Source organism: Panthera pardus, unplaced genomic scaffold, assembly GCF_024362965.1.
Source record: "Panthera pardus isolate Hobbes unplaced genomic scaffold, ASM2436296v1 HiC_scaffold_13, whole genome shotgun sequence".
Taxonomy (NCBI): domain Eukaryota; kingdom Metazoa; phylum Chordata; class Mammalia; order Carnivora; family Felidae; genus Panthera; species Panthera pardus.
This window is the reverse complement of record NW_026526688.1, coordinates 186,621,297-186,640,427: the sequence shown is the minus strand read 5'-3', so window position 1 is coordinate 186,640,427 and position 19,131 is coordinate 186,621,297. Positions and strand designations below refer to the sequence as shown.

The following is a 19,131-nucleotide window of genomic DNA, read 5'->3' as shown; positions in this document are numbered from 1 at the left end:
ATAAGTCTGGTGACTTCCTTCTTCTTGGGGCATGAGTCAGACTGGCTCAGGGCATACCCTAACAACTTCATTTTAACTTATTCACCTCTTTAAAGACTTTATGTCCAAATAAGGTTATATGCTGAGGTACCAGGGGTTGGGGCTTCAACACAGGTTTTGGTGGAGGCATAATTTAGTTCATAACACAACCCGAGAGATTCTGATTTTAGTACGTCTGGGGTGAGGCTAACAAACTTTTTTTTTTTTTTAGCTATGCCCTAGGTGATTCCATTTGGTTAGAGTGGAGGGAGTTAGAGTCAACCCTTGGAGAAACGATGTCTTGCTGGATTAGTAATCGTTTTGATGTTTGCTTTGGCTTTATATCTTTACATCAGCCAGATTCTTCTATATACCACATATTTGGCAACAAGTTAATGAAAATAGAAAATACTCCGTGACCCTTTGCAGACATTCCCCAAGACCCTGCCTTTGTCTTTGATCTCTTCTCATTCTATTTCAATGACTTTGAATCTGAGCTTGTTTTGCATCCTGCCTTTTGGACTTCTGACATAGACTTAGCCATGCACTACTTAAGGATTTTGACTCAGACCCATGCTATTAGTTTTTTCCATACCTCCAATCAGATTTGCTGTTCACGAAGTAAATCCCAGGATGCACCTGCTCAACTAACAACTCTTAAGTTTGAGAGCTTGGACACGTGAAAGTCGGCACTATAGGGGTCTCCGGACTGCTTCTCGAGACTCAGGGAGGCAGGAAGCCAGGCGGTGACTTGGAGATGTCACCCTGGAGAAAAGAAAAGAGCTTGTCAACTGACGTAAAGACCCCTGTCCTCAGATTTATACAGTCTGTCTGTGCCTCTCCCTTAAGTCTTACACTTTCTGAGACTGAAGTTTGTTCTTGTGACTCCTCTTCCTCTTTTACATTGTCCCAGATGCTCATTTTAACCCAGTTTCTACTTCATCAAAATATCTGGATTGGTGGGGAGAGGGCACACCAAAGTATATGTTTACTTTGGATACTGTCTTCTTCTGAGGGGTGGCCAGAGTGGAAAACAACAGAAAGCCACATGGGCAATATGTTGTGCTGAGTCCGTGTTGTCTTGTTTAATCTTTACAGCAGCCCCGGGAGTAGATATTAGTGTCTATATTGTACCCATTAAAAACTGGAAGTCCCATGGCTAGTAACTGCTGCATCTGGGATTCAAACCCAAGTGTTACTGTTTCCTTTTCCAAATCTGCCACATCACTTTTTATAGGTCCCTATAAGCCTTGAAGATATTTCAAGTTTATCTCTTCAGTATAAACGTAGTGAACATCATTATTTTATAGTGTGACAATGCTAATAAATGAGCTCTTTGTGGGTCTGTTTCTGTTGTCTGTTGATCTTAGTGATTTTCTAATTGTTATTTTCCCATGTCTTTCTGACTATTTGATTATGTGCTGATGATTATACTTAAAAGTATTTGTGATAATAATTGAAGGCTTAGAATATAGATCTCTCCCTTCAGAAAGTATTTGAATGTGAATCTTCCAGACACTAGGAGTTACTTCAGTCCGGAATCACTTCCATCCAAGACCCAGACTTGATGTTTTCAGAACCACCAGGTGACTTGAAACTTTCCAGGGACTGGTTTGCTTCTGGCTTATCCTGCCCTTGAGGGATTAGTGTTTTGTCCTTTGGGATCTTAGTTTTCTATGTGTGGGGTCTCAGATTTCCCTCCATGTGTCTCTGGGCTTTGACACCTATCCTCACCCCGGGTAATAGGAAAAGATTCTGATTTCCTAAGAATAGACAATTCCATCAGGTGAAAGTAGCTACCATGCCCATCAATCTCAATTTCCTTGTTCTGCTGTGGCCAGGTAATTCCCTATGAAATTTTCAGCTTTTCATTGTTTTGAAGATTTGGTTTTAAAATTCTATCCAGCATGCTTACTTGTTTCATTAGGAGGGCTTGCTCAAATAATGTAGTCTGCCATTACCAGAACACGGAAATCTAGAGGCTTGTATTTTTTCTTCTCACTCCTTCCTGGGGCTTTATCTCTGCCATTTTTCTTCTGTGAGGTGGCTGCCTTTTACACTGTCCAGATCCCTTCCACTGGTCCTCACCACGGCAGTTTGGGCCTGTGGATTAGTGGTTTGTTTGATAGCTGAACAGTTGTGCTACATTCGTGGATGTCTTATATAGTCCCAAGCAGTCTTGAAAACGAAGGCTATCTCTGTTTATAAACTGTTAGGAAATAAAACCCACTGAAGCTGAGTGCCCAATTATTAGCCTTTTGTAATGTGACAAACACAGGCATAATCGCGGCACTTCGTAAACCAGTAATTTGAGAAGATTCTGCCCAGGAGTATAAAATAATGAGCTTTTAAAATAGGTATATGTGCGCATGTGTGTGTGTAGTAAAGAATTTGGTTTTGCCCAAATAGCAGGTTGGCCTTTGCCTTCAGCTTTTGGGAGGAAATCTATGTCATACCTGACAGAATGCCCTTGTTCAGGATAGGGGCTAGTAACATCAGAAAGACCAACCATGTGATTGAAGGTGGGGGCTTTGGGTTACACAGTGTCACTTGACCTGGAGTCTGAGTTCATCCACATGGACAGTCAGTTAATCAATCATGCCAGAGTAATGAAGTCACAATAAAAACTCTGGACACTGAAGCTCCAGTGAGTTTCTCTGATTGACTGTGCTTTGTGTGTATGGTCACATGCCCATACCAGGACCCCTAGAGGAGGGGATGATGGAAGCTTCATGTTTGGGGCCCCTCAGTCTCTGACCTGTACATCTCTTCCTTTGACTGATGGTAATTTGTATCCTTTGCCATAATAAACCATAGCTGTGGGTATAACAGGTTTCACTGAGTTCTGTGAGTTCTAGCAAATTATTGAAACTGAGGGTGGTTTGGGGACCCCTTGAACTTGTAAAGAATTAGGGTGGTCTGATAAAGGACCATTCCCCTCAGCCTTCCCACTTTGACTAAAACTGGGCTGTGTGTGTGTGTGTGTATGTGTGTGTGTGTGTGTGAGTGAGTAGGATAACACTGGCACGTGGTTCTTATAATTAGAACAGCCTGACTCAGACGTTAATATATTAGCAAGTCTTAGATATTTTTCTCCTTGCATCTTTATGTTCAACTTGCTGACTGTGAGATCTTTTCCTCTGGCCTTTTTGTCTAAAACCAAACTCTGGCTCTGTATGTTGTTTTTATCCCGTGTGTTTTGTACCCATTCGTAGTCCCTGTCAGTCTGTTTTCTTTGCCTGCAACTCTGGTTAAGGAAAGAAAGTGAACTCACAGAAGTGATTTTTCCCTACTAAGATTTGGGCCCTCCTAGATCACACTGACGAGAAATGTGACGATGGTCTGTCTCTGTTCCAGAGGAGATTGGAAGAGCAGAGGCATACAGGCTCTAGCATGGTTTCGTAACTTTTCCCTGTGGTAGCACAATGAGAAGGATTCCAGCAGGCTAACTCCTCAGCCCTAAGCAGCCAGGTGATTCTCTATTTGAATGTTCCTGCAGTGAAAATGCAGCTACGCCCACCAGCGTCACCGGGCAGTTTAGTACCTGCAGCTGAACTCCTGGCAGGTAACAATGAAATTGTCAGCATTTCCTTTTTGTTTCCTTTCAAGCAGGCAGGGCGTCGTTTTTATCCCTTGGTTGAGCACATGAATCAATCCTTTGTGCACGTTCAGTGGGACTGTGCGTGTTTTCAGAAACTGTCTGGCTTTATATCTGGCAGGTGTTCGTGTTGGGCAGTCGTTCTGCAAATAAGAAAAAAAAAAAAATAATGCAGATTCTTACATGTCTCCAGATTGAATTCTAAGGCAGTCACAGGAGATTGTTGTTTTCTGGCCTGGTATTTGGTTTCAGTTATTTTAATTCTTACATATATGCCACCCAGAACTTAAGTTAGTTAAAACAAATGATTTTAAAATATTGGTGTTTTGCAGTTGTGGTTGACAGAGAGGGGAGGAGACACGAATGGTAATGTGGACAAGTAGAAGAAGGGATATCTATAAATGTTTTAATGCCTGCAAAACTTGGTGTGCTTCAATCTTATGTATTTCATTTTCCAACCATACTCTATTTAAAAGGAGTCAATCTAGCTCGGCTTAATTCCTGCCTTGAGACCATTCATAAGGCGCTCTCTAAGTACAGCACTTTGCACGCCTCCATGAGCAAAGGTGGGGGGGTTATGCATCAATTAACTTCTCAGGAACCTTTTGTCTATGGGGTGTCCATAGTCAAAAAAAAAAATTCCAAGGTGATTAGGAGACCAACACATATGCAATAGTTTATGGGTATAGTGCTTCTAAGAGAACCCCCAAACACAGATTTACATCAAAGAAAAAAATAGAGTAGATCTTGCTTTGCCAATGCCAGAAGAGCCATTTTGGTTGAGAGTGATCCCTAATATCATTAAAAATTGGTATATTATATGAATGTTCCTTTTTACCCAACTTATTTAGGAATATGTCTATCTTATGAAGGAAACTTGCCTTTTTATTTAATTTCTGCATTGGAAAATAGATATGAGTGCATCCCATAAATAGAGTTCACTTATCCTGGTTTAAAAAGACATATTCAATACAGCAATTCATACAATGCCAGAGTTTTGCCAAACTTAAGATATTAAATTAAAATGCTAATTACTAAATCCTAATGCTAAAATAATACTTATTGAAATACTTAAAATACTAAAAAGTGAGTTAAATTCCCTAACAGGATGAGAATCAGTGTAAAACTACTTCGAAAATTCTCCACACTTTGGTATCTTACTACAGAGTCCAGGGATGGGCTTTCAGATACCCACAAATGAAATTATATAGAATATTGTGTATGTGCACAAGTGTATTTGGGGGAGAGATGGTCCATTATTTTGGCTTTTAGGGGGTTTAAACACCACTGTAAGTTTAGATGTTGGGCAGAGGAGATGCCATCACATTTTTGTACCTACTCAGTCTAAGATATATGTATAACCAGGGAGGTGTGTTGACCCTTTTCATTTTAGGGTCCTATTTCCAGAATTATAAGACATGTCTCAGTTTGGTCATAGAGACACAAGGGCTAAGGCTTCTTCAGCCCTATTTTTATCATCTCTTCCAACTTACTAGTGGACTTTGTGGATCATCTAGAGGTTGCACTTGGAAGCTGAACAGTGTCTTGAATAAATATAATTCTAGGTACTAGAGAGAAACTGTGTGTGTGTGTGTGTGTGTGTGTGTGTGTGTGTGTGTGTGTGTGTGTGTTTCTCTGTGCCTGAAAAGTAGTAGATATTAAAAAGATATTTATTGAGTAAATCAATGGACAAATAAAACACATATCAAAATGAGTGAATAACCAAATAATTAGAATGATATGTAATTTAACTTCTTGAGTGGAGCCCCTACTTGGTTAAAAAAAAAAAAAAAGAAAATTGGAAAAGAGAATTTAGAAGTTTTTTCTGTGATCTCCTGCAGGAGAAAGATACCATGCTGGTTGTCAATGATTTTGAAGTTCTCAAAAAACTTTCCCAGAGATGATAATTTTCTTTCTTTTTTTCTTCCTTTCTTTTATTTTCTCTCTTGAAACAAAAATCAGCTATCCAGCTTGATAAAGTCAATCTTAAATTATATTGTGCATGGTCTCTTCTGGATAACTTTGAGTGGACCCAAGGGTACAGTAGCCGGTTTGGTTTCTTCCACGTTGATTTTGAGGATCCTGCTAGACCTCGAGTTCCTTACACATCAGCCAAGGAGTATGCCAAGATCATCCGAAATAATGGACTAAAGGAAAGTCTATGAAAGACGGCTGTCCCATGTCTGCTGGAGAAGAGGCCTCTGCTTTTGGAAAGGATGTCTGCTTTGGTGATCCTTCAGATAATCTCAAGTTGCCTTTGTAATCATCTCCTACCAGCTGATCCATGATTATAAAGTCTGAATATGTAATGCCTGGGGATGTATTTAATGATGGCCTTTACTCTATTTGCATGTGGATCAATGAGGCTTTGAAAAAAAATAGGATAGAAAACCACTGAAATTGATTTTTATGTTAAGAAATCAGATAGACTTGGAAACTTCAATTTAAATCCTTAGAATTTTTCTAGAAAAAAATAATGCAAAATTTATAAAGATAGCATGCTCATGATTTGCAGCTCTAACAGCAAGACCACTTATTATAAGAATACTTATTTACGAACCTAGTTTTTCTGGTTATGTCAGTTATTGTTTGCTTTGTAGGTACTTTTTCCTGTGGTCCATAATTTTTCTACTGTTTAATCTAGTATAAAAAATCAAAATTAAAAGTTAGTCACATTATACAGTTATGCATTCTCTTCAACAAAGGGATTAATTGATAACACATTTAATAAAATGGATTTGTTGATGTGTTTGGCACATGTTTTCTTAATGCGTGAACAAGTACATCTTTCTCTTGTCTGATGAATTATTTTCGAAAAATAATAAATTAATAAAACAAATTAGACTCTGAATGGCAGAAAGAGCATTTGAATTGATGTTCAGCAGAAACCGAATTCCTACTCCACAGTGACATCAAATGGAGGGCAAAATAATAAGCAGAGCATATTCTATACTTTTGAGTATTTTTTAAGAATTTAAGATCTATAAGAACATTGATGACATCCATGAAATACACACATAGACTGAATGACCTACATGAGTAGAAGACGTGTGTGCACATCTGAGATGTATATGGCATTGGATTGCAATTGGACATTTTGCTGAACTTCCTCAGTTGGGGTCAGTAGTAGATGTAGGGCTTCCTCTGGACGTCATGTGTCCACACCAGCAAACCTTTTCATATTTAATGAATTTGGACTCTCACCTACATATTTAAGTAGTATTTACTCAACATTCATTTGTGATCAAGCTTGAAGCTAACAGGCAAGTATCATCACCCCCATTTGCAGACTGAGAAACTGAGGATGCACTGATGTAGATTTTCCTCAAGTCACATGTGTACTTGTTTCCTGGACCCGGCACTTCTTTGGCATTAGCTCTGTGCTCTGTCCAGCACACCTTAGGCTCAGGTGTCATAGAAGTCTCCTTTGCATTTTTTTGAATAAAGGGAAAAAGAAACAAAGGTGTGGAGTTGCCTTATGGAGAGGACATGGGGAATGTATTCTTCTGTGTTCTCATTCTGCTTCCCTGAGAAAGCTATACATACTTTGCCATTCCCATAAGGCCTTTGGCCCTGAGCAGACACTATGTCGTTTTTAAAAAAGCACTGTGGTCAATTTCTAGATCGTTTTCATGTTCATAATCAGGGAATTATTTACAGCAAAGAATACTGTCTCGGTAACTTTGGACAGAGTGAGAAAGAAATGGTCGTAGTAGTTCAATAAACGTGGATGCACTGGGGAAAATTATATTAAGATTAAAATGGTATACATAGGAAATTCTATTACATCTTTGCCACTGTTTTGTTATTTTTATTGTTCAATGAGACATTATCTCACAATTTGTGTTCATTTAAAAAGCACATTTCCAAATCTTATTTCATTCCTCTCCTATCCAGACTGTCTTTTTCATTTTTACCATGTATCTTATTCACAATTTATGTGCCCTCCTTATATTATCTTGCAAGACAACTGAGTTTTCCTTTTAATTAGGATGTCGTTTTGAATATTACTTATCCTACAGGGCATATTTACAAGTTTTACAACAATACAAATGAGCTCTGCATTTTCGTTACCAAAACCAGAAAATTAATATTCGTGATGTAAATAAAACGATCTGTCACATTTGGTGTACCAGGTGAAATATGCATTTCAGCTGCAGTGCCCGGGCTTCCTCACAGAGCGGTGGCTTTCTGCAGCTCTCAGCTGGGTTTCAGGGGCCAGCTCTTCGTCCCAGAAATGGATCAAACCAAGGGTGCTTCCTCAATTAGTCCTGTAAATTAGAATTGTCATGAGTTTAGGTAAAGGAAAAAAAAAAAAAAACACCACCAAAAATCTAACAGCCCCTGAAGTATTTTAATTAATGTTATTTTTAATTGCTTATATTAGCATTTGAAAACGAGATTGATTGGCTTTTGCCCGTCACAGAAACAGAACTTGGATTCTTTAAATGGGAAAACAGGAGTTGTTAATTATACTTAAAAATCCATAGATACTGTACTTTAGATGTCTTGAAGGTCATCTGAGGCTTGTAAAGTACATGTTTTATGTCTGTTTTATCTAAGGAGAAACTTGGATATCACAATGATGGATTGGATCTACTTGTATTTCTTTCTCCTTCCTTGCTTTTTTTTTTTTTTTTAAGAGAATGTTATTAACATCCTGGGGATCACTTTTCAAGAATTGTCGGATTTTGGGGGATAGTTTTTATTTTAGGGTAAGTTATTTCTGAACTGCTAAAAACATATAGACAATAACAGTAGCCCATTTTCATTTTGATGTGCAGGGCTTTAGTTTTATAACTCCTGTGAACACCAGCAGGAAATGTCCACCTAAGCCCTTTATTGAATGAGAAGGTACGAGTTCTTATTAAGAAACCCGTAAACTAAGAAGCTGCCAACCTTGGTATTTGGCAGTAGCATGCCAGTCAGGCTTTTGTGCTCTGGGAATTTGTGTTCGGCCGTAGCTTTTAATTATTTTTATGAACGAGGGAATAATGAATACATTTGTAATATATTGAGAAAATTCCCCAACACTGACTGACCAAAAAGTAGATTTATATGATAATCCTTAAACACCAATTCTATTGCTCAGTGCTAGGCAGAGAGAAAATAGAATACTGGGCTTCATTACTGAGAGAGCAGAATAAATCAAAGCTGATGGAATTAATACTGTTTAATTACTAGCAATACACCTTACCTGGAGAACACATATTCATCACCGATGACAATATTTTAGGCTCTAGTTGTCCTGGGAGGGATATAGTACTTAGCACAAAGCATGATGAGCCTTGAAGAATGAAATTAGAAGAAAATTTGACATAGAGGCACTTTATGGTGGCCTTCATGAAGTGAGAATAAACCTTATTAATTGTGGCAGTGGTGAGATGGGGAGATGTTGTAGAAGCACTGGGCTAGGGTCACAGGGAAGAGCGGTCCCCAGTGGTGAGAGTTAATGAGTGTTTCTTGTAGACAGTAAATGTCTGTTGCCCTAGGTTTTCCCGATATCTGTAAATGTCATCTGACCCATGACTGGCTTATGTGGCCTTGTCTGAGAGGCTATTGGTACCTGGTATGAGGCAAATATAGAGTAATCATTAAGAATGTGGGCTCTGGAGCCCATTCACCTGGATTTACATCTTGGTTCTGACATTTACTAACCAAGCCACTTACTGAACCTCCCCGTGCCTCAGTTTTCCTATCTGGAAAATGGCCTCCTTATAAGGCTTTTGCAAGACATAAGTAATCTGACAGATGTAACCTGTTTAGACAGTTCCCAGAACACGGGAAGGGCAGGGTTAGTGTGCACCATTGTTTGTAACTGTCAGACTTGTTCACACTGATCCCCCAGCAATTTGTCAATTACAGCATAGATGTTTCTAACTCTGGTTCTATGTTCTACCTCCATGTCCTGCACAGGTTTCTGCTCTGGTAAGTGGTGATTCACTGTCACTCTGATTTTCTCTCCCCAATTTTTGTGTTAGTGGTTTTCCTTGTGATCTCAGTTCTCTGACTGACCTAAGAAAAATTGCTAACTTGGCTTTTATTTTTTGTTTGTTGTTGTTGTTGTTGTTGTTGTTGTTGTTGTTGTTTTGTTAGGGGGGTGCAATACCTTCCAAGCTCCTTACATATCAGGCCAGAAATAGGAAATAGCCATTATTTTTATAATCATTAGAATATAAGGTTCCCAGCATCCCAATTAGGACATATTTATTAAACTAAACTGTGCAATATATTGTGGACATTCAACGATGCACACAAGACAGCTCTTCTTCTCCAAAGTTCATAGTCTGGTTGGGGAACCAGAAAGAAAAGATAGCAGATGATGCTGGGTGAATTTTCTAGATAGTAGGGGTAGGGTGAGCTCTCTGCTAAATGGGGTGGGCAAATATGGCTTCATGGGCAAGGGAAATAATATAATATTAAAAACAGTATGATAATATGAGTAATATAGGCAATGAGATGGAAGTGGAAAGCATGAAACTTTGGTGTGGGATGCAGCACCCAGGCCAGTTCACCTTGGGGAAGGAGTGGGAAGATTGGAATGTGGAGAGTCTGATGTTCTTGGTCTTGGTTTTCTTGTAGAACAAGTCAAAGATTTCTGAGCAGGATGGTGAAGATTTAAAAGCAATATGTCAAAAGATGGCAAAGAAACTAAGATGTAGGAACCAGTTAGAAAGCTGCTTGTAGCAGAATATAGTTGATGTGTTAAGGGCTCTATTTAAGGTAGGAAGTGCATATATGAAAAGTTAATATATAATTATAATTAATGTATGAAAAGTACACAGGAACTTAAATGCAACATGGTCTCTTGGATCAGATCCTGGAACAGAAAAAGAGATTAGTGGAAACACTGGGAAATCCAAATAAAGTCTTCAGTTTAATTAATGGTGCTTTGCCAATGTGAACTCCTTAGGTTTGCTGAATAAATAAAGCATGGTCATGTAAGAGGTTAACATGAGGGGAAGCTGGGTGAAGAAAGTATGAAATGCTCAGTACTCTTTTTACAACTCTTTTGTAAATCTAAAATTATTCCCCCCAAAAGTTTCTAAAAATGTACATAGAAGAGTTAATAATATATTCTGAGAATATATTGGATATAAGCATATATTATAATCTACATATACTGAGCTAAAACACAGCTGTATTTTATAACCACTGGTAATGTCTTGACATGTCCTTTTATCTCTCTTGGGGTTGTGCTTTAAGGGCTCCTTTTTTCTTCTTTATAATTTACTCTTAAGTTGTCATTAGTTAGCTTCTGTTTTATTATTAGAAAATATTTTTATTTTTTTTAGATTAAAAAAATTTTTTTCTTATGTTTTTATTTCATTTTTGAGAGAGAGAGGCAGAGTGCAAGTCGGGGAGAGGCAGAGAGAGAGGGAGACACGGAATCTGAAGCAGGCTCCAGGCTCCAAGCTGTCAGCACAGAGCCTGATGCGGGGCTCAAACTCACGGAGTGTGAGATCATGACCTGAGCCGAAGTCAGACGCTTAACCGACTGAGCCACCCAGGTGCCCTTAGAAAATATTTTTAAAGACAAACTTCATCTGTCACAGTGATTCATTGCATGTTGAAGTCATGGAGGTAGATAAGTCGCTGATGGCTCTGTAAAGGAACAATGGTACAACTGATGAAAAATGGCAAGCATACACATTACTCCATCTAGGTGATACTTTAAACTCATCATGGCAACAAATATGTCTTAAGTGCTTGTTACAGTTTGAGATATTTAAAAATTAACTGCCACATCTCTTCTGTAATCACCAACATATTATATCTCTGCTGCACATAATGTTTTTATTTGTCTGCCCTTCTAGATGGTGAACAACTTGAGGTCTTATTTATCTTAATATTTCCAGTACCTTTTGCATGATATCTGGCAATTCTAAGGAATTTATAAATGTGGGTTAAATCATTGATGCAGTGGATGTTAGGTAGTCAAATTCTTATTTGCAATGGAAACCTAAGATATGGATTGACTCATTTAGTCCTTACAAGAACCGAATGAGATCAATTGTAGTTATTATCCCTGTTTTATAGATGAGTAAGCTGAGGCGGAGAAAAGGTAAATAACTTGTCTCAACTATAGAGCAGTAAAGCCAGAATTGCAAGCCATACATGTGTTTCCAAACATCAAAAAGCTACTTCATATTCTTTCCTGATAGAGTTGTGGCAGAATCAGTCCTGGCACCCTGGTTATTTTCAATAAGACACCCTGACACATAATTTAACCAAACTGGAACATTTGAATATGAAATCCCCCGTGTCTCTAAAACTTCGGCGGATTTTCCATAGTCCACAGCTAGTCATTTCACAAAGTTGTAGATGTGTGGTTTCTTCTTTTTCTAAGACTACCAGCATCTATGCCAAACATTTTCTTTGCTTCTGCACTCATCCAGCCCATTTTCTTTTTGAATCCTGTCTTCTAATGAGCTGATTACTTTTCCCAGCTATGGCATATACCAAAATAAGACTACTCCCATAATAAAGGTGCTGCATTTACAATCAAAACCACAATGAGGTATCACCTTACATCTGTCAGAATGGCTAAAATAACAAAGAGAAGAAATAACAAGTGTTGGCAATGATGTGGAGAAAAGAGAACCCTCATACAGTGTTGGTGGGAAATATAAATTGGTACAGCCATTGGGGAAAATAATATGGAGACTTCTCAAAAAATTAAAAATAAAGACACCCTAAGATCCAGTAATTCCAGTACTGGTTATTTACCCAAAGAAAACAAAACCCCTAGTTTGAAAAGATATATGCATCCCTATATTTATTGCAGCATTATTTACAATAGTCAAGAGATGGAAGCAACCCAAGTGTCCACTGATAGATGAGTGGATAAAGAAGAGTGGCATGCATAAATAATGGAATATTACTCAGCCATAAAAAAGAATGAAATCCTGACACTTGTGACATGGTGGATGGACCTAAAAGGTTGTCCTCATCTGTGAAGTGAGAATTAAAATAAAACTAGCTGCTTTCTAGGACTGTAGTGAGCATTAAGAGAGATGACACAGGCAAGATAACTTAAAAACTCCTCCGTTAAGTGGTAAGTACAATGTCTTATAAGTGGTAGCTCTTATTTTCCGTTAATAGTAATGTGAAGACTCGAAATTAGGGAAATAATTTCAGGCAATGCATTTTTGCAACATGCCCATCTCCCTTCCTGGTTTCTTCCATTTGTACTGAAGCAGTGCTTCGGTGATGGGCATCTCTACAGCCAGCTCCGAGAAAGCAGCTCATTCTTCTTGCAGTGGAGGATTATTCTTCCCTGGGATAGAGTCCATTTCACTGTTCAATTCTCCCATTACTTTTCTAGATCCACCCTGAAGAGGGGTGGAGAGTTGCCTTCTCCAAAAGTAACAGCCTTCCCAAGGCTGCTGCCTGTGGAGTCATGATTTGGGAACTGTCCTGCAGCAAATGTAAGTCTGTGGTGGCCACCATGCACCCTTTGTCCTCTCCATGTTGTATAGAACCAAAAATATTTTACTTACTAGTTACATAGCAACAGAGAACTGGCAGAGAGATCACACTACCTTTCCATTCTCCTGTAAATGTCTCTCTCCCTCTCTCTTTTTCCTCCCTGTAAATGATAGTACATGGTTCTTATTACTTTAATAGACTGTGAATTGATTTGCGTGAGAGAGAGAACTAGTGAAAGGTTTTGGCTGGGAATGAATTTTTTTCTCTGCTCTGTTTCATTTTTTTTTTTTTTACAGTAGAATGCACCCCTGAAACCCTTCCAGATTTTCTACCTTCTGATCATACTGTCTATTATAATTCCGCCCGATGGCAAACTTCTCCTTATTGACTCTAAATTACATTTAATCCTGTTAGGATCACTTTTTATTGAAAGGCATGTGTTGTGATGGTGTTGACGGGAGTCCAGAAGCCGAGATGCCCAGCCAGAGGAAAATAAACTTGTGGAGTTTTGAATGGTTGTCATTTTCATGCTGGGCCCAGCTGTGTAACCTGTTGGAGGATGTAGAGGATTGGGGTGTTCGGTACAGATAATGGTGGGCTCCCGGGTGGTGTGGAGAGCTCTCCACACAAGAAAATAATCTTTTGAGCCCAGTGGACTAAGAACCAAAGGCCATTTTGAGCTAAGACAGTATAATTCTATTAGTGAAAAGCCCTTGCAGGGGGAAATTGCCTGTGCTAAAATCTGTGCACAAATTAAAATAACAGGGCTAAGGGGGGAAATATCTCTATAAAAGGCTTTATGACTCTAGTGGATAATAATATCCTTGTCACATTAGGATCTGGGGACCTAAAGATATAGAAGCTTTTTTACACAGCATATGGGCCTTCTTTACTCAACTTTAGCCTGTGCAATAAATCCGTTCTTGGGTGCTTATTTGATGAATTTGAATGCTGTGCCAAAGCATACTTTTGTTCTCATCAGGAAAAAGTAGAAAATAGGGTCTGCATATCATTGCTGTGTGTTGACACCTTATAAGATTGCTGTCATCTAAAATCCCCATTTTGGCTAAATGTATTGCATGTGTAAGTTCTCTGTAATTTGCATGGGATATTGTGGCGACAAGTACTGTTAATATTGCTGTTTTGATATGGCGTGTAAAATTTATTTAAATGCGTAACATGCTTTAGAATAGATTCATTAGAAAGGGGTGAATTGGGAAAGAAAAAAAGCTGTCAGCACAAATGCTGTTCATTTTCCAGGGTGACAGAAATCAAAAAGTCCCAAAGACTGCAACTGTTGAATAGCTAACTTCATGTATCACAGAGCTATCTGCATGGTGGGCCCTCCTCATTGATTGGACAGCAGCTACAAATTTAAAGCTTATGCTACATTTCCCTAATTCCATGACAAAGACATGAGCAATGGGCTGTCACGTATTTGAAAATTGTGCCGTGTAAGTAAATAAAGACACAGTTCATAATTCTATAAGAGGATGATGGCAACATTTATTCTAGAATTAAGCAGTAATGAAACAGATGATTCTTTGAGCTCTAGCAGTGGGCTAGGGAGTTTAGTACCAGTACATCTCTCTCTTAAACTATAGCAGAATTAAGACAGTAACCAACTGGATTTATTGTCATCTGCTTTTCTGCCCTCTCTCCCTTCCTGCCTCACCTCTACCCCCACTTTTCCCTCACCTTCCCTCCCTGTCACCTTAGCTTTTCTACCTCACTGCCTTCCTCTTGCTCCATCCATCCACTGATTCGCTCACTCACTCACCCTCCTATTCTTTCATCAGACCTTTCTTAAGAACCTATCTTGGCTCAGACATTGTGCCAGCAGTGGGACTACACTGTGACTAAGATAGATGTAGCTTGATCCTCATGAAATGTACAATTTGGATAGAAATGGGGCTGGCTTACCCAACATGAAGACCCCCATGCTTGGGGCACCCACAAAGGAAGAGTCACCCTCCTCCCTAATTTAAAAACTTATGCTCAGTCTATGATATTTGATGTAAAGTATTGAAGTGTCATCATGGGCAATATGAAAACCTGTTGGACACCTTAAACTTATTTGAAAGTTTTGATTTTTTTCCCTAATTTCAAAATCCATATGGTGTTGGAGGAGACACCATTATCGTGTCAGAGCTTAGGGCCTCTAAAAGTCTTAATAGAGAACATGTGGGGAACAAGTAATTAGACAGTGACATTGAACAAGTAATTAGAAATGTGATGAGCACTGTGAAGAAGTACAGATGCTATGGAGCATATGACAGGGGAGCCTCACCTCCCTTCTTTTTTCTCGATGAAATCCAAGACATGCACACTTTAAAATACACTGGAATAAAGCCCTTGAAAGAGTAGGCATTTACAGTGTGCCTGGAGTGGGTGAGTGGTGGGGAGAAGTAGTCACTCTTTTTGGCTGCCCATGAATTGGATAAAACCATTGTCCTGGGCAGACTGAGAAGGAACTGAAGATCCCTGAGAAAGGATTTCCATAGAATAAAGATTTTTTTTTTTTTTTTTTTTTTTTACTCTAACAAAATTGAGTCGTTGGATGATCTTGACTTCAAGAAATAAAAACCATTTCCTTTATCTCCAAATGATAGAGATTAGGGGGAGAAAATCTTCCAGTAAAGGCCACAGCACCTGCATTGTATGGTTAAGCTTTAAACATTCTGTTCCCTTCTGGCTTTCAAGTCTTCTGGAAGCTTTAAGAAGGACGACTGATATAAGGTCTGTTTCTGAGACGACTTCATGATACCATAAGTAGGAACTGTATGCCAGTGGTTCTCAAACATTAGCAGCCATCAGCATCACCCGGAGAAGTTGTAAAAACATGGATTGCTGGGCCCTGTCCCAGAATTTCTGATTCAGTGGGTCTGGGGGAGAAACCTGAGAATTTGCATGTCTCATGAGTTGCCAGACACTGCTGCTGACTCTCCTCACGTTGAGAGCCCTTGGTGTATGCCATTGAGTCAACTAACCTTAGTGATGGAGAGCTGGAAGGAGTATTGGCCTAAGAATCAGAAGAGCTAAGTAGATTCCCAGCACCACTGTTTAAATGCCTTGATCATCTTAATCTTGTCATTGAACATCTCCAAATTTCTTCCCTCATTGTAGAATGCATGTTCTCATAACAAAGTTGTTACAAGGATTGAATTTATATCTGAAAGCATTTTGTAAACTTTTGAGATTTATTGTTTGTTTTAATTTTTAAAAAATGTTTTATTTATTTTTGAGAGAGAGAGAGAGAGAGTGAGCATGAGCAGAGAGAGGGAGACACAGTACTGGAAGCAGTCTCCAGGCTCCATGCTGTCAGCACAGAGCCCAACACAGGACTCAAACTCACAAACCATGAGATCATGGCCTGATCCAAAGTCAGTGGCTCAACCGACTGAGCCACCCAGGGAGCCCATAAACCCAATGAGATTTAAAAGAACTTCTGAGATTTAAAACTTTTGCTTAATTCTCATGATGATCATTCACCTCTATCTAGCGTGTCTGACAAAGAAGGGTGCAAAGATTGAGTAAGACATCCGGAGCGCATGCGAAGAGCAAACCTCTAACCTCCAACAGCCATGTTTGTGGGAAGAATTCAGTATAGACAAACGATATGCTACAGATCAGACATTACAGAAATGTGGGTGTGACCAATTCTGTGGTGTTTCCAGAAGTTCCTGCCTTTTTTTACAGTTGGCAATCTGTCAATGTTTTGGGACTCAGAGTTGCCACTTTTCTCAGTCAGATTTGATTTTGGGTGAATGAATGAAGTCTGTTGGCCAAGAGTTGTTTAACCTCCTTCGAGAGTGAGGGAGTATTAAGGAGGAATGGTATAATTAAAGTAATGTTGTAAAAACAAAAACAAAAATGAAAATCAGGCAAGAAGCTATTGTGGCTGTGCGAAACCACTTATTCCTATTGGTTGAGGAATCCCAGTGGTCATTTTTACTTTCTGGCATATTTTACCCATTTTACGGTTTCTTTTATTCAAATTTATTAAGGCTTTTAAAAGTCAGACCTTAAATAAAAAACCTTTTTGCTCCCATCAGCTCAAAACAAGGCCCCATATTTTATTGACTGTCAACTTCCTAAGGTGCTTTATCCTTAGTCTCAGCTGAACCCTGCCAGTGCTGAGCTGTTCCAAGAGAAATAGACAATTCCAAGCCCTGGTGGAAATTTGAACATCGATGTGTCCTCGAAGCATATCTGTGAGATGTACTGGGAGCACAGCAAAATTGAGAATCCCCTCTAAGGGGTATCCAGAAATCCTTTATTTGGCCATTAAACTGTTCATAGAACTTATCACTTTCATGTGGTGACAGAAAATCATTGAGAAAGGTCCCTGCTGTCCAGCAATGACAAAGAAAACATCCCTGAGTATCAGTTGTCCTGGAGGTGGTTGTTCTGAGCTTTGGGTACATGCCAAGTGGCTTTCCAGGTAGCCCCCAAGGTTTGATTTGAAATATGGTTTTCCCTCAAGCTTCAAAGGTACATGTTTACTTGTGTTTTAATAATTACGGCTGGAAGATTTCCCGCAGGAAACTGAATTGTTATTTTATATCATTTCTAAGGGAGAATAATAGACAAGAGAAGAAAACATTAGCAAGAGTCCAGGACTGAAGGACTAGCAGGAGATCACTGAGGGCAGTCCTTATCTCTCAGAAGAGCAAAACATCAGTAGCTGAAGATACCAAGTTATTACCTGGACTCCAGAGTCAGACAGACAGGGTTGAAGTCTGTTCCACTGCTCTCTAGTTCTCTGACCTTGAGATTCAGAACCTCAGTTTCTTCATTTAAAAAATTAGCTTAACATCTGATTCTTGGTTTAGGCTCAGGTCATGATCTCACAGTTTCGTGGGTGTGAGCCCCGCATCGGGCTCTATGTGAAACAGGGTGGTGTCGAAAAAAACCTGCCAGATGCCGAATAGAAAGCGAGGCAAGATTTTATTCACGGCTGGGCCAAACCTGATCTCCTGATCTTAAGGAGAAAAGTGCAGAGAATGGCCCCGAACAAAGGTAGCAGTGAGTTCATATGGATTTTAGCAAGTCAGAGTACCTCATTATTTAGTTAACCAGTTACAATTTATAGCATCTCATGGTGGCCAATTATATTGTGACACACAGACGTTAGTTTTGGCAGGAACCTATCAGTTTAAAGTTCTTTGTCCTAAGAGGGTACCACTGATAGTTAGACACCTAAGATACCGTGGGGCAGTGAGTTTGTGACTTTTTACATGTTGGTCTTGCCTACGCCAGATCTTGGTAGAAGGGGTGGGGGAGCGTTTTGCAATGTAAGTTACCTATTCAGCAAGCAGGCGAAGTTACAGAAGTGAGATAGGGTGGTTAGTAATTTCTGATAACCCTAATAGGGGACTACATAAGCTTTTATCTCAATTATTCACGAAAGGTGAGTTTAAGCCGAACTTATATGCAATAAGCTTTCTGATATTTTATAAGTTGACCTATTACGTACGCTGACAGCGCAGAGCCTGCTGGGGATTCTGTCTCTCCCTCTCTCTCTCTGCCCTCCCCCACTCTTGCTGTTTCTGTCTCTCTCAAAAATAAATAAACTTAAAAAATTTTAAAAATTAGCTTAAAAATATTTCCTTTCTCATAGATATGGGGCGAAAATTACATGAAGTAATGCCTATTAATTGCAAGTAGGTTGTATGTTCCTTCAGGGGAAGACAGTAAGGTATTTATCCATGTATTCAAAAATCTTGTATTGAGCAACTACTATGTGCTAGATACTGGAGATATCTTCCCGCAGTACGTTATCCTATACCACTATGATCAGCTTCGTGCTCAGCATGCAGTTAACACTTCAATACACTTGCTGTATTAACTAAATGAAATTTTCCCATTTTTCTTTTTAAAAAAACGATATAGGGTGTCTCAACTCCTTTACTCACCTCTTAGACTGTCCTTAAAATATTCACAATCTTTAATTTGGACCCTCTATTATTCAAAAGATGGAATGGTACAATTTCTTCCTAGATCTTCCATGGCATAGTATTTCCTGGGGACATTCTTGATTAAAACTTGACACAAGGGAAGTTTTATTTTATACAGGATGA

General features: G+C 39.1%; 1 protein-coding gene across 3 annotated transcripts in view; it reads left to right on the top strand.

The window, feature by feature from the left end:
* Positions 1-19,131, top strand: part of LOC109269604 (cytosolic beta-glucosidase) — a 132,124-nt gene that overhangs the window by 100,545 nt on the left and 12,448 nt on the right. For 2 of the 3 annotated variants that reach the window (XM_019453597.2, XM_053901643.1), the window contains exon 5: positions 5,579-6,467. The exons of the other annotated variant lie outside the window; for it this stretch is intronic. In XM_019453597.2, the coding sequence (XP_019309142.1) occupies positions 5,579-5,781 (203 nt within the window). In that variant the 3' untranslated portion in view covers positions 5,782-6,467. Of the gene's footprint in view, positions 1-5,578; positions 6,468-19,131 lie in introns of those variants that run through there. 3 annotated transcript variants of the gene reach the window in all.